Genomic DNA, 24,790 nt, shown 5'->3' with positions numbered 1-24,790 from the left:
CAGTATCCGTTGCTGACATTTCAGGAAATTAGTACAAAATTAGCATCTTCTGACAGTAAGTGGTATGCAGGATTATTCTGACTTACAATATCGTTTTCCACACTCTTCAGCATATATGAGTAGAAGACTGAGTAGAAGCCAGAAATTCATAGAGTTAACATTCACAGATTCCGCCATTCCTATTGGCCCATAAGGTCCGTGTCTTGTAATTTTGCTGAGGCATGAGTTTGTACGTTTCACACCCGGCTGGTGTGAAAATTTACCAGTGCACATCCTATCCTGTCATTCAACGTCCACATCTCAAAATAACTTACAGCTCATCATGAAGTATAAGTATTGCACAGTAGAATTGGTACTCGGTTAGTGGTATATTTTTGAATTAGCCATGGGTGAAAGCTTGGGGATGGATTTCTTTTCTTAAGAAGCCATTTCTTAAAACGGCTCTCTGTCTATACACATATTGTCAAGTTCATATTTATTTTTTAAAGTGTATTTGTTTCTTTTGAGAAAGAAAAAACATGTGTACAAGGGGAGGATGGGCAGAGAGAGGGAGAGAGAGAACCCCAGGCAGTCTCCTCACTGTCAGCACAGAGCCGGATGGGGGGCTCGGACTCACGAACCGTGAACTCACGACCTGAGCCGAAGTCGGACGCTTAACCGACTGAGCCACCCAGGCGCCCCAAGTTCATATTTGGTTTAAGTGTATTTTCCATCTTAAGAAAACCTACCTTCCAATTCCAGCTCTGCACACTGTTCTTCACCTTCTCTCCAGTTCAAAACCTTCCTCCCCGTTCATTCAACTTATATTTATTAAATGCCTGAAACCCCTCTGATGAAAATGTGCAAGCACTCTTCATCAAAAGATTAAACTGGCATTTTTTCCTTTATCCATGAGCAGGATTTATATGGAAGGTACCGCAACAGCTCCCGTTAAATGTGAAAGAGCATTAAGTCAAAAAGATCACTTAAATCATTTCTAACAAGAGAACTAAAAAAGAATACTTCGTCTCATACCAGGAAAAAACAAAAAGCTTTTAAAGCTTCCCTCTTCACACTTTGAGCTCTCGTAAGCAATTAGGTATTAAATCCAGCTTATCTAATTGAACAATTAAATGAAATGAGTTTGTTGTGACAGAGAGAAATATTGCAAATACATCAGTAAAATAAATTATCACCTTATAAACACTATCCATGGTCCCGACTGCTCTGGGGCTGTGTTGACAGCCTGAGGTCATAAACTACACGTACAGTAAAACATCAAAGAAACATAAACTTGGGGAGCTTGTGGTTCTAAGCCTGTAATCCAGCTCTTGTAATACAACAGACACTGCGAGACACTTAAAGTATCTGCATTAGAAGTATATTTTTAGCACACTTTTCCCTTTCGGGAAATTACGGGCTAAGAACCACAGTTTATCTTTCTCCATCCTTGTACTTTCGACTTTTCTACTTCAAATATCGTCAAGTTTTACATGGGTCCCTTGTAAATGGCATATAGTTAGATATTCTTTACCTTTTTTAAGTTTATTTATTTATTTTGAGAGAGAGAGCTCGAGCAGGGGACGGGCAGAGAGCGAGGGAGAGAGAGTCCCAGGGAGTCTCTGTACTGTCACTGCGGAGCCCAAGGCACCCGGGGCACAATCCTACAAACCGTGAGATCATGACCTGAGCTGAGATCAAAAGTCAGAGGGGCTCGACTGACTGAGCCACCCAGGTGCCCCTACTTTTAAATAAAACTGGCTTTTGGGCGCCTGGGTGGCTCAGTCCGTTGGGCGTCCGACTTCAGCTCAGGTCACGATCTCGCGGTCCGCGAGTTCGAGCCCCGCGTCGGGCTCTGGGCTGATGGCTCGGAGCCTGGAGCCTGCTTCCGATTCTGTGTCTCCCTCTCTCTCTGCCCCTCCCCCGTTCATGCTCTGTCTCCCTCTATCTCAAAAATAAATAAAACGTTAAAAAAAATTTTTTTTAAAAATAAATAAATAAAACTGGCTTTATTTATATCAATATAAACTGATATAAACCCTAAAATATTTGGGTTTATTTCTCCATTTAAGTATGTTGCTTCCTATTTCTCCCACATATTCCATGTTCCTTTTTCTCTTTTTTACCTTCTTTAAGATTGTTCTCATTTTACTAGTTCCATAATTTCACATTGTAATATGGGAAATTTTGTACTTTCTCTCCATTTAGTAGCTGCCTCTGACACACCAATGCATAAAATTCTAACATCGATTAATATACTTACTCTTATATTAACTCCAAACACCCCCCCCTTCAGATTTATAGCAGAACAGTTATTGCTGTTGTTTCAATCATAATTTAATTGAATGATGTCATTCAATAAACTCCATGAAGCATTATTTTTATCACTTTCGCAGTCTTTTTTCCTTTAGCTATTTCTACATATTTAGTGTTTTCTTGCACCTGATACCGTTTTCCCTATGCCTTTAAAATTTGCTTTCTCGAGGGGCGCCTCGGTGGCTCAGTCAGTTAGGCACCCGACTTAGGCTCAGGTCATGATCTCACCGTTTGGGAGTTCGAGCTCCACGTCGGGCTCTGTGCTGACAACTCAGAGCCCGGAGCCTGCTTCGGATTCTGTGTCCCCCTCTTTCTCTGTCCCTCCCCTACTTGCTCGCGTGCTCTCTCTCTCTCTCTCTCAAAAATAAACATTAAAAAAATTTTTTAATTTGCTTTCACGAGGAATATGGGAACCCTGATTGCCTTGAAAACTACTTTCCCTGTGTCTGGAATTTTAGGTTGCTAGTGACTCTCTTCAATCATATTGAACATATTCTATTTCTCCATTGCATCCTGAGTTTTATGATTGCTTTCGAGAATTCTACGGCTCCACTGTCTTTTCTTTGAAAGCAATCTGCCTTGATTCTCTGACTGGTTTTAAGATCTTCTCTTGCCTTTGGCATCTGGCAGCTTCACTGTGATGTGTGTGGGTCTTTAAACTTACCGTGAATTTAATATTTCCGTTTAAACCAGTCCCGGGGAATTTTCAGCCATTATTGTTTTTCAGATATTTGCCTCTGTCCCATCTGGCTCCTTTCTCATTCTTGAATTCTAACACATTATGCGCTAGACTTTCTTTCATCTTTTCCACTTTCTTGCCCCTTTGTCTTATATTCTGACTAATTTATTCATGTCATTTTCCCACTTCATAATTCTCTTTTCAGCTAGATGTGATCTGAAATTAAAGACGACCTATTAAGGGTTTCAGTTCAATTATCTTGTATTTCTAGTTTTATGTGGTTCTTTCTCAAATCTGGTTGGGCTGTTTTTTTAGCTGCTGGCTCTTTATCCATATATGTCACCCTTTTGTTCCTTTGACAGTTCGCTAATTCCAGCACCTTAGGTCTTTGGAGGTCAGTTTCTATCATCCATAGCTGCTGCTGGCTCTTGCTTTTGATGCCATGTTTTGCTTTTGCTTTTTGGCTTCTAGAATAAAAGCTGATGTTCATTAGAAGTTGATGAGGATTCCATCGGACCTTATCCACAGGAGGGTTCTTCTGGGAATGACTAGAACCACTCCTGGCTTGAAGTCTTTCCAGGTCACCCAAGTAGAACGCATTCAGGGTATCAGTCCTTAACAAATGCTGGTTTCTCTCTATGAATTATCACAAAAGATATTTTCCACTCTTCATTCAGTATCGTCCTTGCAGGTTCTGAGAGGGCGCACGTAGGGGAAGTTGTTTTATCACACCCTGGCACTGAGAGTCTAGTTATTTTCTGTCCTGACTTTGATAGGAACCCTCTTGTTAAGCACCTCACTTTCAGTCAGCCATGGGCTTTGTCTGCTATCTGTTGCACCTTTGACTCAATTTTACCAGGCTCAGCAACAATCTTGAAGACAAAAGCTGGCTTCAGTACTCTGCTCACTCCTTTGGGTCCCTGCTTTCACTTACTTTTTGCTTTTTTAAGAGTTTCTTACTAATCTGCTAGTTCATCAGTGCGTGTACTTTGCCATGCTGGGCAGAGAGAGGTTTTTTCCTCAGAGCAAGTAGGCTAAGTCACTACAGCAACAATTAAATAAGCCTTTAGAAAAGTGCTTTTTATTTACCACTGTTCTGACGGCAAGAAGATTCCTGTACAAAGTAAAAATGATAAGCAGACAGGTTTCTATAAACGCTAAGTGAAATCAAGCGATGTTAGAACCAAATGTCAAGTCACATTATCAAGCAATAGGACAGCAAATTGGGACTCCAAAGTCTCGTATTTTCCTCATTGAACTGTCTTTAGTATGCAGCTGTTCAACACTTCAGATGGTATAATATAATATGTATGATACTTTTAAAGAATTCCTTAGATCCCAGCCATTGAAAAAAAATATTCACTCCTTATTTACCAAAAATAAAGTATCCCATTGGTGAAGGCTGAGCCTAACAAAGTAGTTCTGGGGAAAAATAACAAAATCCAGTCAAATAGCCAGTTAGCACTCAATTCTAAATAGTTGTTCCTAAAATCCATTTGAGTAATTAAATCATACTAGGACGAAGTATTCTCAAGGGGTATATGTTCCTAGACGATTCACGCCCTAGATCGTTGAGCACACTTTATTAATTCATGGAGTAAAAATAAAGTGAGATTGAACACAGGCACCTTGCGCATTCTACACACAGCAGGAGAAACCCTCTTTCCAAAAGAATAAGAAGTGAAAAGTATTGCCCCAGAGAGGCACATTTGGAAAAGACCATGTGAATTCCACAGAATTGACAAATATAAATATAATAGGTATATATAATTGCAATCAACTCTCTTCCTCACTTTCACGTAGTTTTTTCTGGACAGTGGCCCAAATTGCGTATCCTCACATAAGGCCACTGAGTACCCTTGCTGAACTCATCATCCTCAAGCAATACTCAGCTATGTTTGGCAGGATCAGGGATCCTTAAAAATGAATTTGCTTTATAAACGATGATACACATTCACACTGGTGAATCATTTCAAGAGTATAGCATTTCATAAACCTTTTTTTTATAATTGATGTTTTGAGTCATTGAATGTACTGTTATTATTAATGATAATAATAAACCTGATTGCAAAATGAAAGAAGTATTATTGCAGCCTTGCTGATTTCAGAGTAACCAGATGACTTACTTTCCATGCTTATTTGAATTTATTCTCATAAGGGGATTTTGGACGGCATAGTTTAGAGAGAAAAGAGAGAATGAATTTAAGTAGCAAAATTTTTCACTTACAGCAACAGCACCATCACAAAAAGTGCTGTGATATGTCCTGTTTCTATGGCGAAGATTTTATAATATTTACTTTATATGATAAGAGTTATAAGTAGAGTTCCATGTTGTTTGTTCAGCCTATTATGCAGATGGTGCTTGATTAAAATCTATTTTAAACTCCAGCGATTACTGCAAGATAGTGTGCATTAAACAGCTCTCCCAGCTCCATTAAAGGCTTTGGGACCGCGGCAGTTTATTTTAAATATGCTTATAGACGTTTCTAGCTTCTCCAGGGACATTTCAATATCAGTGATTCTCTTTCCTTGAGAGTCTTAACTCGTGTACTCTGTATTCTTAAGAAGTATTATCTAAGCAACACCGTTAACACACGCTTTTTTAAAGTGAAAAATTATTGTTTTCTTGTGATAAATAAGTTAAATACATCACTATAATTAAGCAATAAGACATGACAGGAGTGGGTTACCAGGAGCCTAAGGACACCTCCAGGGATTGTAGAAATAAATCTATGTCTGCGAGTAAGTTACAGGAAGCCCATGCGTCTGCGTGAAGCTTATGTGAGAGTAATATTTATTTATGCGTTTGTGTATGTATTTATTTATTCATTAGTGCCTTAATCGGATGTGAAGTAAATCTGTCGGTGATCAGGATTACAGTTAGGGCCATTACAACCCAGCCATGTTTTGGTTTTCATACAACTTTTACATTTGTTTCGAATGCCCTTTGTCTTGGAACTCTGAGCCTTTGCCCGGTGCTGTAAGATACAGCAGTGGACGTGTGTGGTGATCCACAGCATGTAGGACCCCATACCAAGGCTGGGAGAAATTAACAAGGCTGGACACAGGAATGGCACCTGGTCCTTACTTCGAATGTGCTTGTCATCACGGGGAGTTTATACTTTTGCATTATACGGTTTCTTCCCTATTCGAGAGCTTATGATGTTGGGAGTAAATTTAATGCTCTCATTTTAGAGCCCTAGTAACTTTAGAAATGTTGCGCTCTAAAACAGTGCCCGGTACACAATGCTGTACTGTCCCTTGCAGTCGCCACTAGTCATGCATGACAGCACCTTCAAATGTAACTAATTAAAATCAAATAAATAGAAAATACACTTTATCAGTTGTATGGCTCTAGAGCCATATGTGGCTAGCGGCCACCCTTCCCGACAGCACAGAGAATATTTCCATCTTTCCAGAACATTCTATGAGACAGTGCTGCTCTCGACTTTAGAAGTCAGGGTCTCTTAGAAAATTAGGATGTAAAATTATAAGCTTTCATCCATCTAAGTAGGAATTCAGGATCTAGACAATACTCAAAATTAAGGTTCAGGGACCTATTACAAATCCATTTAGCTGATTTTTCCACCGTAATGATATTCATCATCGTGTTCATCCCAAGTAGTTGGTGGTCAAAAAAGCCAGGTGTCTTTCAAAATGCAATCTGTTACTGGCACGTAAGTGGATCCAAATTATAACAACGATTTTTTCCTCAAGGAGGCTTTGCATATGAGCAATGATCATGTGCTTTTCAAATACATGATGAAGCTACCTCCAGAAAGTAGGCCTTACAAATCCCCAGCTCCTTACACAGAATCTAAAACAATAGCTCATTTCTGTATCCTCAGGAACACAAGAAAAATGAAAAATAAATAATCAGGAGGTTCATGTGGCAGACACCCTTAAACTCACATAGCACTGCCCAAGTAGTCGGATGCATTAGATATCAAACCACAATGAGGACTTTTCATTCCATTATGCTGCACCCTAAAAACAAAGATGTTGTGCTTACCCAATAAGTCTTTATACAAGGAACACTGATTCCCTTCAAAGCACATTTTATTTTTTAAAAATAGAGAGCTTTTGGGGAGCCTGGGCGGCTCAGTCCTTTAGGTGTTCGGCTTCAGCTCAGGTCACAATCTCATGGTTCGTGAGTTCGAGCCCCGCATTGGGCTCTGTGCTCACAGCCCAGAGCCTGGAGCCTGCTTCAGATTCTGTGTCTCCCTCTCTCTCTGCCCCTCACCGCCTTGCACTCTGTTCCTCTCTCTCTCTCTCAAAAATAAATATTTTAAAAAATTAAAAAAAAATAGAGACCTTTCATAAATAGTGTTTGTTTTTGCTTTTTCCTCTTCTATCAGCCTGCGATGGAAGTCAGGGCATAGCTGAAATCCCAGTTCAGTTCCATATGGGCAATTCTGTAAGTGGTCAGAATATTATGATCCAAGAATATAGTTTTAGTGATCTACTTTAATTACTGAGGGAAAGACAAGTGAATCCTGAGACGTAAATATTTTGTGTGTAGCCTTTAGCTTGGCCGTCTCGGGTGCCAGTTTTCCTTAATAGCAGAGGTGGCTGGCCTAGGTGGCTCAGTTGGTTAAGCAGCCAACTCTTAATTCTAGCTCAGGTCATGATCTTGCAGTTTGTGAGATCGAGCCCCGCGTCAGGCTCCATCCTGTCAGCACAGGATTCTCTCTCTCTCCCTCTCTCTTGGCCCCTTCCCCGCTACTCTCTGTGTCTCTCTCAAAATAAATAAATAAACTTAAATAAATATCAATCGGTAATCAATCAATCAGGCTTGCACCCGACTGTCCAAATAACAATTTAAAAAGGAAAGGTTGCATAAAGTTCAGCGGTTCGAAGACAATTTTGGACAGTGGAGGAGGGAAATTATTTAAATAATTTGGGAAAATCTTTTAATAAGTATATTTACATTGCGTCATAGGATATTGACTTCTGTGATTGACATTTGACTATTTTCCAGAAAGATTGATAACCTCTGCAATCATAGAAATTTTAATACGTCACTAATTTTTTAACTGAAATTTCAAATGAACCCCGGTAAAAATATTCCATATGGATAAGCATTTATTTTCCTACACTTTGTTCCCCGTTTCTGAATATTTTCAATCCTTGAAGCAACATGACCTCCAATATCATGATCCCTCCATTTTTTAATATTCTTCCTTATGGACTTTGGTTAACTCCTTTCTATTTTTCTTTTTAATGAATATTTTGTAATTACAAATATAAGAATGGTCATGTTTATAAAATATTATGAAAAATACAAAGAAGAAAATCATGAAGATTCAGTCTATAACCCAGAGGAATGACTATTAATGTATCAAATATTTTCTAAAAGTCTATTTGTTTTCTGTCTTACTACATATGTGCTTATTGTCCTAAAGCTCTCAAGTAAATTAGCATGGTTTAATTTCCTATCACAGAAACCACTTCTGCTTTGATTTATTCCTCCTCTAAGTTATGTTATTATTTTATGTTATAATTTTTATTACTATTCTAACAAATGTTAAGCACTTACTATGTGTTAGGAACCATGATAAGTGCTAGTGAACAAAATCACATGTGGACCTGCCTTAATGGTGCTTACAGTCTGGGGCGGGAGAAGATCTAACATTTAAATTATTATATAATTTCGTATGATGTGTGTTCTCAAGGAAATGCATGGAACTATACAAGTGAATAACGCGAACTTGACTGAGTTTGAGATACTTTAAGACTTGCACGTAGAGAAGCTCCTGGGTGGCTCAGTCAGTTGAGCGCCCGACTTCAGCTCAGGTCACGATCTCACGGTTTGTGGGTTCGAGCCCCGCGTCGGGCTCTGTGCTGACAGCTCGGAGCCTGGAGCCTGCTTCGGATTCTGTGTCTCCCTCTCTCTCTGCCCCTCCCCCATTCATGCTCTCTTTCTCCTCAAAAATAAATATAAACACTAAAATAACAAAAATAGAATTAAAAAATAAAAATACATAAAAAGTAAAAAAAGGCTTGCAAATAGGAATGTCAACTAGCAGTCATGTCAGTGTGTTCAAAATTCAGGGGAAACATGAGTTTGACAGTTGTCCACCAACAAAAGGTAATGGAAACTGTGTGCTTAGGAGATTACCTAAGTACAAACTCATGAGAGAAGACAGTTTCCAGCAAAAGACATCAGGAAGGCATAGTGGCCCTCGGTGACCTGAACTGAGAGCAAAGTGATGGGGAAGGCACACCGAAATGAGTTGCACAGGCTGTGTATACCCAGCCCGGACAACCACGTGGAGTTTAGTTGTGAAGAGAGGAAAGAAAGATACGGCCATGTGTATCTCATAGGAGCAAAGAGAAAGGTGACTTTTTGTTTGCTTTGTCTCTCAAGCAATTAAATACCAGTGAGAACACTACAGTTGAGGGTGTGTCTGAGGCCAGTGTCTTCTACTCATAAGCATTCTGCTTCATTAGTGTAGAGTAAAGCCTGGGCATCGAATATTATTTAGAAGTTTCTGGACAATTCTAATGAACAGCCGTATTGGAGAGCCACCGTTCTAGGTCATGTTTGCCCACATTTTTAGTCTATAACTAACACCAGTTTGCCCAGGGTCAACTCAGTCTTAACATGCTAGACCTCTCGCAGATTTACGTGGGGACCAACAATTTCACACGATCACCTCTCAGATCCATCCTGGGGAAGATATCTTCTGGCGTTAATCTACCTTCGTTCACCGGGTTCAAAGCATCCTGTCCCCGCAGGGGTGTTTGATCTCCTTCAGTAGACAATTTCAAAATGACAAGCTTTTAGTTATCTTTCTCACTAAAAACAAGGCAAAGAATTCATGTAGCTTTTTTTCCTGTCTCCCTCCAGTTCTCGGAGCAGATCTTTTAAACGATGACAGTGTGGCATCACAAATTTCTTTCCGTTCATTCAGTGAATTTTTTTAAGTGCCTGCCATAATTAACATCTTAAGAGTTTTAAGCAAATATAAATATATACCATCTCAGTAACCACAAAATGGCACCGCAGCTGGTTTGCAGTAGAGAAAATGGAGGCCCAGAGAAATATATAATTTGCTCAAGATTACACAGGCAAAAATAGCAAAGGAGGGAATAAGTCTAGATCCTCTGGCGTCATATCCACTGGACATCACGCTTGCTCTCCACTGCTGGTAGTTATTTTACATGAACTCCCCTGCCTAGCGATTTGTCTGGATAAGATACATATTGCTTGTGCATATGTTTGCAGAGAGGAAAGAAGCAACAACAGCAGAAGGGGAAGGTGCAGTGTACCTCATGTGATGATGGCAGCATTATCCAGAGAGAGCGCACATGTGCCTTTATGTTGGGGGAGGGGGGGTGCCTGAGCAGAGGATCCCAACGGAGGCAGCACTATTTGATATTCATGGAGATTCGTAGAATTTTAGGGCCAGAGAGAAATCTTAGCCACAATCTCCCATTCTATTGAGGTGAAGTCACACCACATATAATTAGCTAATGTCAAAGATGCTATTCAAATGCAGATACCTTAAAACCATTCAGGGTGTCTTTTCCCACCTGCATGAGAATAACAATTGAAATCACCCAGATATCCATACTGGAGGACAAGGAAGAAAATAGAACCAATTTTGAAACTGAGTGTAGAGCTGTTCTAGAAAGATCTAGAATCTAGAAGGTCTCCAGAGATGCACTGTCCAATATGATAGACGCTGTCCACATGTAACTAAGTTTCAAGCATTCAAAATGAAATAAAACTTTAAATTTTGCTCCTTATTTATTCCAGCCACATTTCAAGTGCTCATTAGTTACATATGGCAAGTGGCTACCCTTTCGAATAATGCAGACTATAGAACTTTATCCTTATTACAGAAAGTTCCACTGGACAGCACTGATCTGTCTAGATGATGCCAGTCTCTAAACCATGAGCATTGCTAGCCTTCTATAGACCTAAGTGCAGCATCAAACGTCCTTCAACTTTATTATTGGACACGTCACCCACCATGGTTTTAAAATCATAATTAGGAAGAAAAGGCTAAACTGCCCCAAAGAACACAAGTTAGATGGATCATACAATAGGGTCACTACAAGAGGAATCCACTGCCGTCAGAGTTACAATGCTGCTTCTCATTCAGCTTCCTGAATGGGAAAAATGAGAAGTTGACGGGTAAGGGATGATATTTAATGGTATAACAATAGTAGAAAAAGAATCAATAATGCTATTTGAAAGGTATGTAAATTAGGCTGCAAGAAGGATAAATATGGCAACTGCAGGAAATATGAAGGTAGTTTTATCCAAAAAACAACAACAGCGACAAACCCAGGTGCCCCTGAGGAATGTCTGTGTTTGCGTGACAAGTATATCCGTGTAAGCCACCAAGGAGATCAATATGATATGTTGCCAAATTTTCTTAGTTCCTCTGTAATTCTGATTTGATTTTTTATTTCAGATCAATGGTGGAGAGAAGCGACCTGCATCTGACATGGGGAAAAAGCCAAAAACCCCAAAAAAGAAGAAGAAGAAGGACCCCAATGAGCCTCAGAAGCCTGTGTCTGCATATGCATTGTTCTTTCGTGATACTCAGGCTGCCATCAAGGGCCAAAATCCAAATGCTACCTTTGGTGAAGTCTCTAAAATTGTGGCTTCAATGTGGGATGGTTTAGGAGAAGAGCAAAAACAGGTAAGAAAGAATGCAAAGTGGGCTGGTGGGAATCAACGTGGTTTAAGAAAGAGTATGCACTCTTAAAAAAAAAAAAAAAAAAAAAAAAAACGGCTTCGGAGGACTGTGGGTGAAGTTTTCCGATACCAGAATTAAGGCTGAGAATGCGCCCTGTCCGAACCGGACTTCAAGAGACTTTCACATAAGTTTATACTCCTTTACTACTCTTTCGTAAATAGCATGTTAGTTTCCTTTGTTTCGAAGTTTATATACTGTAGTTACTATTGGAAGGACTTTTACATGTCCCAGCCAGGATTACATCATTCCTTAACGTTGCCAATGTGATCATAAAGACTAAAAAAAAAAAAAAATACTGAAAGTATTTTGCAAACTGTATACACCTCTCTCGAGCACTTATTATGTACCCTTTGGTCATCAAAACCCTCTTTGCTCTTTGCCAAACGAACCTTAGCCATTCCCTAAAGACCACCAGAGCCTGTTATTCAATCCCACGTATACTCGTATTTTTAGGCTGTGTTAAATGAGACCAGATGCCTGGTCATATTCTTCTGGTGTGGATTGCCACGATGTGAGGACCATGCTTAGGGAGGGCCATGTGGACTCAGCCACAGCACAAGTAGCCCAGAAGGTCTTAAGGATGATGGGAATCCCAGAGAGAGCTAAGAGCTCAGTACGCAGATGTAGCCCACCTCAACGAAGAAGCAATACTGATCCCATATTTCTAAACCATGGAGTAGATTGCCATGGCCACCATCTCGAATTTCATTGTCAAAAAGGAAAAAAAAATAGACAAGCATTATCATTAAATTACAGTCATTGAAACAATTACATGGATGCACCTTCAGCTGTTGCAGAATACGGAAAGGTACTAATAATGGTGTATTAATCTCACATTTGACTCTTGGTAGAGACCTTCACCTTTCCTCATCAGGTCCAGGGAAGTGTGTAAGCAACAGAAAGTCTCAAAGCTCTATACATCTAGAAGCACCTGTATCTTGTGAGTATGGGTCAACATCTAAATGTATATAGTTTCTTACTCTTCTCAGAAAACTTTCACATGATTTGTCTCATTGGTTCTGCTGAGTGCTCACAGACACTTTTATCTCAATTTTGTAGATCATGAAATAGAGCCAGATAGTTCAATTCATTCCTGTATTCATTTAACAAGTGTTCGCTGAGCATTTACTATGTGCCCTGAGGCACTGTTCTGGACACCGGAGGTCTGGCAGAGAACAAAACAGAGTCCCTCGTTCTGCTGAATGGTTCATCTAAGATTACTTGGCTGGTGCATATAATTACTGTGACTAGAACTTATCATTCTCTACAGTCAGTTATGGTGGTGATGGTAGAACCAGTTGCTAAGGAGCATAGAACCTGCCCTTCCTCCCAGTTCTCCCGAAGCCTTCTTTTCTGTCAGTCAAAGCTACCTTTTATAGTCGGAAATATCCATATATTTTCTTATGTCCTTTCCAAGATTTCCAGCCCAGAGGTGATTTCACAGGAAGGCACAGGCCTACAGTGTGGGCCACCATCTTGCAAGACTCATCTTCCAAGACAGAAAACACCCCACTGCAACATTGTGCACTCATTTAAAACATCCATCTCACTATTGAGAAGGTGGTCGATGTATTCTGTGATTCTGCTGAACCCCTAATATAGTTGTTTGGGGGTTTTAGAGCTGATTTCTAGCCTATCACAGATGAATTCGCTCCCACCCTCCCAAAGCCGAGGTATGGTTCCCAGTTGATGCTGGACATTCACTGTCCAACACCACTCAGTCGAGCGTTGCTGAACGAGGAACTAAGTGCACATGAGACCAGGAATCCCAACCCCATTCCTGCCTGGATTTTGTAACCATAATGCCTCCCAGCGCCATCCCTGATGCCACACAACGGGATGTACCCCTGTCTCCGCTCCGATCACCCCTGTGTGTATTCTTAGCTAGGTACCAGGCTCCAATACTATAAACTCTTTTGCTTGGTGAGATGAAATTTCCCAGAGGAGACATTCAGAAAGTGATTGCAGGAAGTCTCATTCATCAGAGGACACACGTGATTCCCTCCTGAAGACCCAGCCCTCCCTCTACCCAAGACTCAGCAACTAAGTTGGGGGGCGGGGGGTGGTGCTGTTCCAAGGCATGTATGTGCTTTTTTATTCCATCTGTGCATCACTCGTCTGACTCCTCTTATCTCTCTCCCTGACCCCAGATGCTTTTTCCTAATTGTTTCCCACATTCACTAAAGGAACTCAAGAGCTCGTGTGATTTGAAGACCAGTGGTTTCAAAGGGGGAAGTGTACAAAGACCATCCCTAGCCCACGATTGGGCCTTCATGTTATCACCGTGAAAAGTCAATGCCTATACCCGTGTTTCCCGTGGAAAAGAATAATGCTCATGTGATGAAAATCGGGTCGTTCCTCAAGGCAGCAAATATAATGCTGCAGGTTGTTCCCACTAATTCTATTATAATAAGGCCGTTTATTTTTATTATAGCAAGAGGGGAACATTAAGATAATATTCCACATTCTTTTTGTGTGACCATATAAAGCATTCACAGGCCCAAAGAATATGAGCTTCTCTATTCTCAACTGTCATGTTAAAAAGGAAAATTACTCCCATTCTCCCATTCAAATCGGGGCTGAGCCTTTCTTTTTTTTTACGTTTATTTTTGAGACAGAGAGAGACAGAGCATGAACGGGGGAGGGTCAGAGAGAGGGAGACACAGAATCTGAAGGAAGCTCCAGGCTCTGAGCTGTCAGCACAGAGCCTGACGCGGGGCTCGAACTCACGAACTGTGAGATCATGACCTGAGCCAAAGTCGGCTGCTTAACCGACTGAGCCACCCAGGTGCCCCCAGGGGCTGAGCCTTTCTAATGTGGATAGACCCACAGCTATGATGTAACATTTGAGGATTTATAATTTATATAATACGTGTCATCACACGTATACTTTTTCCGCTTTCTCTTTTGCGTTTTCTTTGCCATGTAATAAGTAACTTGTAATGAGTCCACCTTTAGGTTCTCTCTTAGCAGAAATATTCGGGGTTTGGGGGAAGAATTTGTTTTACAAATAAAGGCTGGGGGCGCCTGGGTGGCTTGGTCGGTTAAGCGGCCGACTTCGGCTCAGGTCACGATCTCGCGGTCCGTGAGTTCGAGCCCCGTGTCAGGCTCTGTGCTGACAGCTCAGAGCCTGGAGCCTGTTTCGGATTCTGTGTCTCCCTCTCTCTGACCCTCCCCCGTTCATGCTCTGTCTCTCTCTGTCTCAAAAATAAATAAACGTTAAAACATTTTTTTTTAAATAAATAAAAAGTAAAGGCTGAAATTACATAGTAGTTGGCCTGTATAACTCATTGGATATTTGAAAGCAATTTCATAATCACAATCCAGGTGTTGAAAAGCTATGCTAAGATTGTTTTGGAAAATACCTTATTAAAAATACCCATCTTTTTATCTTATTAAAAAAAAAAGTTAAGGGGTGGCTGGGTGGCTCAGTCGGTAAAGCGTCTGACTTCAGCTCAGGTCATGATCTCACGGTTCGTAGGTTCAAGCCCCACATCAGGCTCTGTGCTGACAGCTCGGAGCCTGGAGCCTGCTTTGGATTCTGTGTCTCCCTCTCTCTCTACCTCTCCCCTGGTCTCTCTCTCTCTCTCTCTCTCTCTTTCTCTCTCTCTGCCTCACTCTCACTGTCTCTGTCTCTCTTGCTCTCAAAAATAAGCATTAAAAAAAATTTTAAGTTGATATTTAAGAAGTTGAGCACCATTACCAAATCAAGGTATGGGGAGCAGCGTGGGTCACTCAAATGGCTTGTCCCCAGGCTCTATGCTCCTTTGACTTAACAGGGGTTCAGCATAGCTTTTCCTCTCCTGGTAAAAGCTGATCTTGCTTACTAAAGATAGGGAGGCTGAAGAGTTTGCTACAAAGTATGGTTTTGTAAGGCCCAGTGGATGCAAGCCCATCCCAGGCACAAGCAGAGAGAGGGTCAAATGAATGATATCAGACACTGTGCTTACAAAAGGGAGCGTATTGCAGCAGCCGGGCCACTGCCCTGCTGCTATGTGGCAGCTTTTCTCCCCCACTTTGCAAGAATTGCCAGCAAAGCGAACATGCCTGCCTCGAATGCACATTTGGGCATTGAGAGAATTTCAGCGGCATCTCCCCAAGTGTTATTATGGTGTATTACCACCTGTTCTTTCCCTTTATGTTGACTCACTGTGCCAACATCACATAGTATCTCCGTTTCGAACTTAAATTAATTGTATTTTTACTCATTTAATATTCAAATTTGGGAGCACACACACTGCTATGTATTTTTAAAAAGAATGTTGCTGGAGCAGATTAGAGGCAGACCATTAAACTTCAAAACTTAGGCGTGTTGCAAGAGCCCCACGTGATGCTATTGGCATTGTGTAGGCAGCTGGTTCGGGGAGGAAGCTAGGATTTCACGTGCCACAATTGTTCACAAATCCCGTTGTCATAATAGCCCACAATTATGAACAGCTACAGATATAAACACAAACTGTGGAAAAATGGACAAAATTATTGATGATTTATTAGGGGCTCAGAAAATTACAATATTTAAGGAAAAACAGCTATTAGTGAGATTACGATTGAATGTTTTCTTGACAGCCAGAGAGAACATGACTAATAGAGCCGCTGTATGTTTATGTCACATGCTTCCTCATTGTGGAGGGTGGGCGGGAATGAGAAAGCACAGCAGAAGGGCGGATCTTTATTTTCAGAATCCATGGTGAGTGAGCAACTATATGCACTTCGGTTTCTGTGAGGAATCTCTCAAAGAAGAAGAACCAAAAGGAAGCCGAAAGAAGTGACAAAAGTCCCCCGGGAACACAAAACCTCCCTTATGAATCATCCCCACCAACACCACTGAACACACGTCACGTATCCGAGATCTCTCCATTTTCATCCTTTGGAAGATGGTGCCGAACCCCGAATGGAAGCAGAATCGCGTTTGCGATGCCTACCAGAGGTTTTAAATGCTAATGAATCGTAAGACAATGGAGAGCCCATTTCGGAAGCATGCTAAGTTGTTCAGAAGGCACCAGATGGAGAAAGGGAAATAAAGCAGAAGTATTGCTGTGATGCTGGTCTTTGCTACTTATCTTCCACTGACTGGAACCTACGGAGGATGAAAAATAATAACTTAACAATATCACGCCCTGTATATTAGGCTCCTTGGAGTTTCAGCAGCCCTCAGCATCTTTTTTAGGAGGTCTCCGCTAAATTTCTTGTCTGTCCCCGTGATTTCTGAATTCTCTGATTCCGGTCACCGCACTGTAAGATCTGGGTCCACAGTGACAATAGAGAACGAACCAAGCCCTACTAAATTAAGGAGTCTGTCCAGCGTTGAAGCAAGAGGGATTGGTCCGAGGAACGATAAAGGGTTCTCGGGTCCTTTTTAGCCACAGAAAGTCAGCTCTTAAGTGGAAAAGGAAAGTCACCTTAAATCAGAACCAGATGTAAATTACTAAATGAACCTCAAGTTCCTAATTGGAGACACAGGCGGGCTGTAATACATTTAGCAAATTACAAACAAAATGTTCTTGTTTACATTACATTAAATGGCTTTAAAGCTTCAGCCAGAGAGCTAAATAAACATGCTGTTATGCTAAAAATGGAGTGGAAGGCCTGTTCAGAGTTTGGTGTGTTCGGAGAAACCACAGCCCACGGTGCCCAGGGAGTATATTTTTGTAAACGTTGGTCCCGTCGTGCATGGAAGAGGAAAGTCGATTTACCTCCAGATCCAGAACCTAATGAGCAGATATCACTTGCAGGGAAACTGTTGGAATACTGTAACATATGCCTTCTTTCAGGATGCATAATTCATATCCAAGGATATTAGCCATAGCAGTTCAGCTCAATAGCAACACCTCATTATTTTATCCCTCAGTATTTATTCCTATGTTTGACGCCTCATGAAATTACTGTTAATGTGTTTATATAAGGGCAGATCTGACACGAGTGGCAAGAATGTAATTTCCTCCTCATTCTTTCCTGCTGCCGTGTCCTCTTCCCCTGGTAGAAGCGGCAAGTGTAAATAGTTAATTTGCTTCAATTATGAGCCTGTCCTGCTAAATTAGAAGCAGCAGGGATATGAAGAGCCAGAATTATACTTATGAGGCAGCTGACAAATCCTCTGAGCCCATGGAATCAAATCATTTACTCCTCGTTGGTGCTCCAACACCCACTACATAAATGCTGCCGGGGTTTTCTCCCCCTTATCTTGCAGTAAAATTTGGATTTTGCGTCAACACCACTTAAGGTTAACTAAAATCCTGTGGCACTGTAACATGCACACGTGTGTTTATCTCAGCCACTTCCTTATAAACGCTAATGCACTTGGCCTTTTTTTTTTTTTCCGACTAGGAGTACAAGATACGTAAAACAATTGTTCATTTATGAACTGTAGAATATAAGAACATTTTAATTCATGAGAATGTGACACTGAGCAATTAAAATTGTGAGATGAAATGATGAGCATGTTTTGCTTCTAAAATGCAGGTATATATATATGCAGGTATATATATGTGTGTGTGTGTGTATATATGTATGTACACACATATAACTGTCGGTACATAACGGGATTATTGCATGCAGGCATGAACGTACGTAGTACAGATGTAGAAATATCCTTTGCTCATACACAGTGGAAACACATCGCACTTGAAAGTTTCCACGGCGCTGATGGAGAGAGAACTTGAGCAAAATACTCATTCGAGCTGGTTGTGCTTTATGTGTTATTGGTGAAAATACTTGAAGTGGTCGGGTGACATATCTGTGTATCAAATCCTCTGTTTCCACTGATGTGCATTTCAGTGTAGAAGATGTAATTCGGTACTTTATCACGAGCACTCATGCTGACACTCACAAAAGGAGAGATCAGGAACCAGAGGGTCTACACTCGGTCGCAAATGTTTCCTGGGCACATAGTAGATGTCCCAAGCAAGGCCCTGTGTCCCGGGGCTTCAGCTGTAGACAGTACAGTGGGGTGTCTGACTCATCGAGGGGAGTTCCCCGGCAGCTAGGAGGAGCCACTGAGGAAACAAAGGTGGATCTTTGATACTGGGTCAGTTTGGTTCACCTCGTGGTTTTGCTAGATTTGTTGAAGGATATTGGGTAAAAGAACTATCCATTGCAGTCTGTGTTTTCTTATCTGTAAAATGAGAGTAGTAATACCACTGCAACCTTCTTGTCAAAAGAATTAAAGACTCTAAATTTACAGACAGCCTGACCCACACACAAAATGCAGACAGTAGAGGCATGTTTTTAATGCCTTTTTTGATTCCGTAGCGTCTGTGCCTCACGTCACAGCCGGCACGTAGTAGGCACTCAACGAATCGTTAAGTATAACTGAATGACATCCTACTTGCCCCAACCATCCTCATTTAGTAAATCAGCACGTATATTGTGTAGTCATTGTTTTCAGAAAAGAGCTTGCCTACCATTCTGTACACGTTGTTGTATAGACCATTTAGATGGATCAGATGGTCAGCCAAAGAATTGATAGTAAGACTTTTGTCACGTTGTATGATGTTTTCGTTCCTTTGAATACTACTTTATAAATTTCTTTGAGTTCCGGAATGCTTAAGAAAACGCTGAGCAAGTGACACATGATGGAAATTTAACCACATGTAAGTACTAAGTTCTATATAAAATACAGATGCACTTGCTCTGTCTTAAATAATAACAGTATTGAAAGAAGCTGAAAACGTTAATTTCTAAAGGATACAACAGGGAATTGTGATTAAATTATTATTTCTTATACACAACTGTACTTCTAAGCATTTTCTATAAATATGGACTGGTAGTGGGGACAAAAAAGAAAAATAACCCTACATTTGAAGTCAACCAAAAAGAAAAATGCCTTTAGGGTTTTTTTTTTTCTTTTTGTAGTGTTTGAATAGAATACAGAATTGGAAGAATTATACATTTTTCTCTTATTATTACTGTAAAGGCTTGGTTGAAATAAACTATGACTATGGAGATTAACTAAGGGCCAGAGCAGAAAAGAAGGAAGGAAGAAGGAATTATACGGTATTTAGATTTTCCTTTTTTTCTATGAGTTAGATGGATTGTTTGGGAAAGGAACAGAAAGTAAAAAAGGAAAATGACAGATTATACTAGACTTTTTTCCTATTTGAGTTTATCATTTTCACTGATACTGAACTGCTGATTTTAATTAGGGATTAACAGCCTATAAAAACATGTGTTGATGTTGGTATTTAGTGCATTTCAAAAATGAATCCGTGAATCACTAGATTATATGAACAGAGTTTGGATTCTCCAGAAATGCTATTTGACGTCTATCTACGTATGCTTTAGATTAGCCATCATTTATGTTTTAGTTTAACCACTAAGATGCAGTCCTTAGATAGGATATGGTAGCTCTCTTAGAATAACAAACCACAGCCTATAACTAAGTTAGGACAGGATGGATTCAAAAGTGTTTGGATGAGCTGGGGAAAATGATAAATGATGTATTATGATTTTTAAATCCTCATCTGGCCAACTTTGCACTTTATTTCAAACAGCTGTCGACCATTTGGAAGCCATTTTGTAGCTCACCCGAGTACTAATATTTACTGTGTGAACCACATATCTTTAAAATATTTGTCTTTCCCTGAGAGAAAGAGAGAGAGAAACTGTTTCTTTCCCAGACTTGACTTTGACATAAATCAGACCCATCTTCCTAGGTTAGATGGTTTGATCCCTGCAAGGCTTGTTCATTGCCAAGTGCAGTCAGCATCATCTTCGGTTTCTGCAAGTAGGAGACTTTCTGCATCCATGAATACAGGCTTTGAAACATTTTTGAGGAACTTTTTACTGGGGAGTTTTAAGTAACTGTTCTAAAGTAAGAGTTTCCCACTTCACCTGCATGAGGAATTCTTACACAGTTTCATCATTCTCTCACACATCCAAGGCCTTTCTTCGGACGTATCCGTCAAATCTAGAATTCAGAAAGCATCCGTGTGCAAGTTTAGAAGGTAGCATCAGTAAGACATACAGGTTATATAATAATGGAGCCATTAGGTAGTTCTCAAAGGTGAAGGTTCTAAATTACTGTCAGGGAAACCACCTCGGATTTTAATTTCACTCTGGGCTACTCCCCTTTAACCGCAACTACAGAAAGAGACCTCTTGAAATGACCACCCTTTGAATCCTCCTTCTGAACATCTGCAGCTATGCAGGAAAGAGCAGACCCATCAATCCACGTAATATGACGTGATGAGTTTACTCTTTTCTAAAGTGCTATCTGGCCACCGTTGCGATGATCCCACATAGCCAATCATCAGTAGGCAATAGGGAGCCATTTCTAGAAAACAGGGCGCTCTGAATGCTAGTCAGGTATCCTGTAACAACATCGATCCCAGAGTGAAACCAGGGGGCACATATCCAGCCCAAAACATACCGAGTTAGCCACCTTTCTCCATTGGTTGTTAATCAACAAATTTCAGGAAAGTTAACACTTTGTGTGAGGTTGACTCCCGGGAGCCCGGCAAAGGGACGGCACTGGAGTAACACTGTTGCTGTTTCAGTAGAAACCAAATGCAGGAAAGATGATAGATGCTATAATCAGGCCTTCTGACAACACCATCGTATCTACTGCTGCTTAGAAAATGATGCTTCGGTCAACGCTATGGACCAAAGGATGTTGTATTCGCCTTTAGGAGCTCAGCGAATCCTCATTAGCTGACTGGGGGTCAGTTGGAGGAGCGTGTTAATGAAAACATGATGGAAATGTTTTGGGTATACAAGTGGATATTACCATCGAAGACATATTTACTAAATATTTGCTTCAGAGGCCTGAATAGCATCTCTGTCTATGTGGGGACAAAACCCTCTCAAAACAGCTTTAAGGTATTAAAAGCAAATGTAAACAGTGTCAGTTGAAGATCACGAATTATAAATCATGTCTTGGAGCAGAGGTTGAAGGGAAAACTATAAACAGAAATCTGTCTCTCAAGAAAAAAAAGAAATCAATAAAAAGCAGGAGAGCTCTGTGTCTCTGACTGACGGTGGCTGAACCGAGACGTATAATATACACAGTGGCATTTGTTGCATGCCGGCATTTATTTGCTTTCACGTGCGAATTTTCAAAAGAGAATCTGAATTTGACTTCCAATAATTAGCTTAGTGAATTCCCAATACTCTTGTACTTGAACCAAGGAATTTATTGGCTTTTTACTAACAAACTTCTTTTACGTTTCTTTGGTTTTGTAGTTAGTAAAGATGGCACAAGGGTTATATGATGATATTGTATGGATTCATAATTGCCTTATCATGATTGCCTTTTATTATACCAAAATACAGAAGTCTAGGCTGCAGACCTCCCAACTGAAAAACAATTAGCACATTCATTTCATAGGGGCTTTTATAATTTTGTTGACAAGGTTAGTCATTTGTTTACCTTAAATGTTCTGCTTTAATTAATATATTCATGAGCAAATAATATTTCTCAGATCTTGAATTTCACAGTCAGGGACTGGGCTCGGCAAACCACCTTTGGCATTAGAAACCATAAATTGACCTCCACTGCCAACATGGGCAGGTATTTCATCTTTAGACATCATTTATATTTAACTACGCTGACTAATTCGAAAGCCACTTTTCAATCCTGATCTGTGTCGGTTTTTGAGCTCAGCATTACAAAATATTAGCCAAGCCTCATTCCCCGCTGTGAAATTCAAGACGTGGGAAATTTAAAATAGTTGTATGGATGAAAATACATTTCCATTTACACAGTAAATGGTGAAAAATATTTTATTCTTTAAGGCCGATTTCAAAAGGTTGCCAAAAACAGATTCTAAAGCCTTGAAAGAATCAACTTCATGGTAGCCGACAACCATGCGTGTTCACTTTGCTAGTCTTTCATTTTCGACTCTAATGACTCCTTTCTGTTTAACTTAGCGATGTGACCTTTAGCATACCAGCAAGTCATTTTTCAGTACTTTGGCTCAATTTGGGATGATTTTGCTTTTATTTTCAAGATGATTCCCTCTGAAAACTGAAAAGCTTCTGTAAAATGAAATGCATTTCAGAACATTTTTACCTTTTCACCGTGAGGGGTGCACAGATCCTTGTCATCCAGTGTCTTCGTTGGAAAGGGCAGGACCAGAGCAGGCTGCGCGGCATGGCATTGCCTGCCGTCCTCGGCCACTTGGGGTCCCCAGTCTACTCCCAAACGTGTCTTTGACTGCCGCAGCCGACTCCTGAGTCTTTGAAAATGGAACTTCAAGGCTCTAAATGTTAAAATAGTGATGAACCTGCAAACTTTGTAACTGTTCCTTTGATTTACTTTTTGAACAGCATCGGTCATCTTTGAAGTCCGTCCTTGTTTTTATATTTAGCATGGAACGTCTATACCAAGATTTTAATGCACTGTAGAATTATCTGCCCATTATACAAATATGAATGGCTTCTTCACTCGCTTGTGGTTTCCCTGGGAACCTTCATCAATAGCATCTTTCTAAGCCAACTACCTCCACTCTCAAAGTAACCCAGATAAATCCTTTCATACGCTTAATGTAAATGGAAAATTTTACTCTTAATCTTCTTCTTATCTAGCCTATTGCCATACTTCTTAGAAATCTGCTCCAGTAAGAAAACATAATCTTTGGGGAGACATATACGATTATATAATTGTGTGTATGTGTGTGCGTGCAATTATCATTCTGCATTGTAGTTCTCTGGAAACAAAAGCAGATGCACTTTCTAATTTAAGACTCTTTGTTGTTGTTACAGGTCTATAAAAAGAAAACCGAGGCTGCTAAGAAGGAGTACCTGAAGCAACTAGCAGCCTACAGAGCCAGCCTTGTATCCAAGGTAACACGCAATTGTGTGGTACTGTGATGGAGTGTGGCCATCTTACTGCAGCCTATGATGGTCATTTAAAAGCATAAAAGATCACTTTAGCATTTCTGCGCTATCGTCTTTGTGGAAAAAGAAAAAGTAAATCCTCAACAAAGCTATCTGTGGGGGAAATATTTGTTCATACCTGAAGGAAGACCAGAGTGGCATCCTCTGGGCCTTTTGTGAGATATTGTCCACTTGCTGATCACTGGCTCTGTGCGTTAGTCACAGCACAGTCTTTTTTTTTTTTTTTTAAGTTTATTTATTTCCTTTGAGAGAGGGAGGGAGTGCGAGCTGGGGACGGGCAGAGAGAGGGAGAGGGAGAATCCCAAGCAGGCTCCGCGCTGTCAGCACAGAGCCCGATGTGGGGCCGGAACCCATGAATCGTGAGATCACGACCTGAGTGGAAATCAAGAGTCAGACGCTTAACCGACTGAGCCACCCAGGCGCCCCACAGCACACTCTTAATCCTGAGCCAACTTCCTATTTCTCCACATCCCCCCCTGAAATTGCCCTCTCCCCCACACCCCATCCCCTTGGCCTTAGCCGAGGAGATGCCAACTGACTTAAATTCTAGCCTCATCACAGTATCATTAGGACGTTAGCTTGCTAAATAAATACATAAATAAACCACAGCATTTCATTTGAAAATGAAAATGCCACTTAAAAAAATGTATACTTCAGAATATCTTAAATACTGGTCCTTTCTGTTATAAAGACTCAAGGATTGAGTCTCTTTGGTCTCCGATTATCAAAGTTGTGTTTTGCCTCATAGACTTCTCAGGCAGGTCACCTCAGAGAGACGGGACTGAATCTGTAAGCACTGGACAGGATGTCATAGCAAGTCCAAATTTGACTATTACTTGGCTCATTGTGGCTTGGGGCTCCGGCCTTCCTTCCATTCACCTACAAAAACTCTCTTTCATCCACAAATATCCACCCCCTTCCCACAGCTCTAAAGCAATTGTATGAATTAGTTTTTCATCAGGGAAAATATCTACTGAATACACTGATGCAGAAAACAAAAGAGAATGCAAAAAACAAATGCATAAGAAATTTCATTCCACTCTTGTTCTAAGGCAACTCTGTTTTTCACATTCTAAAGGTATGACATTGTGGGAAAGCTCAACTATTTGGGGAGGGGGGGTGCTTGTTTTTTGCTTTTTGGGTTTTTTTTAATACAATTTATTGTCAAATTGGCTTCCATACAACACCCAGTGCTCATCCCAACAAGTGCCCTCCTCAATGCCCATCACCCATTTTCCCCTCTCCCCCACCCCCATCAACCCTC

The 24,790-nt window shown here is 40.6% G+C and overlaps 1 protein-coding gene across 3 annotated transcripts in view; it reads left to right on the top strand.

Annotated features, from left to right (window-relative positions):
* Positions 1-24,790, top strand: part of TOX (thymocyte selection associated high mobility group box) — a 305,466-nt gene that overhangs the window by 260,503 nt on the left and 20,173 nt on the right. For all 3 annotated transcript variants that reach the window (XM_007084817.3, XM_042973510.1, XM_015538751.2), the window contains exons 5-6: positions 11,404-11,634; positions 23,392-23,472. In XM_007084817.3, coding sequence (XP_007084879.2) covers positions 11,404-11,634; positions 23,392-23,472 — 312 coding nt within the window. The remainder of the gene's footprint in view (positions 1-11,403; positions 11,635-23,391; positions 23,473-24,790) is intronic.

Source organism: Panthera tigris, chromosome F2, assembly GCF_018350195.1.
Source record: "Panthera tigris isolate Pti1 chromosome F2, P.tigris_Pti1_mat1.1, whole genome shotgun sequence".
NCBI classification, from domain to species: Eukaryota; Metazoa; Chordata; class Mammalia; order Carnivora; family Felidae; genus Panthera; species Panthera tigris.
This window is presented reverse-complemented; position numbering and strand designations above follow the sequence as displayed.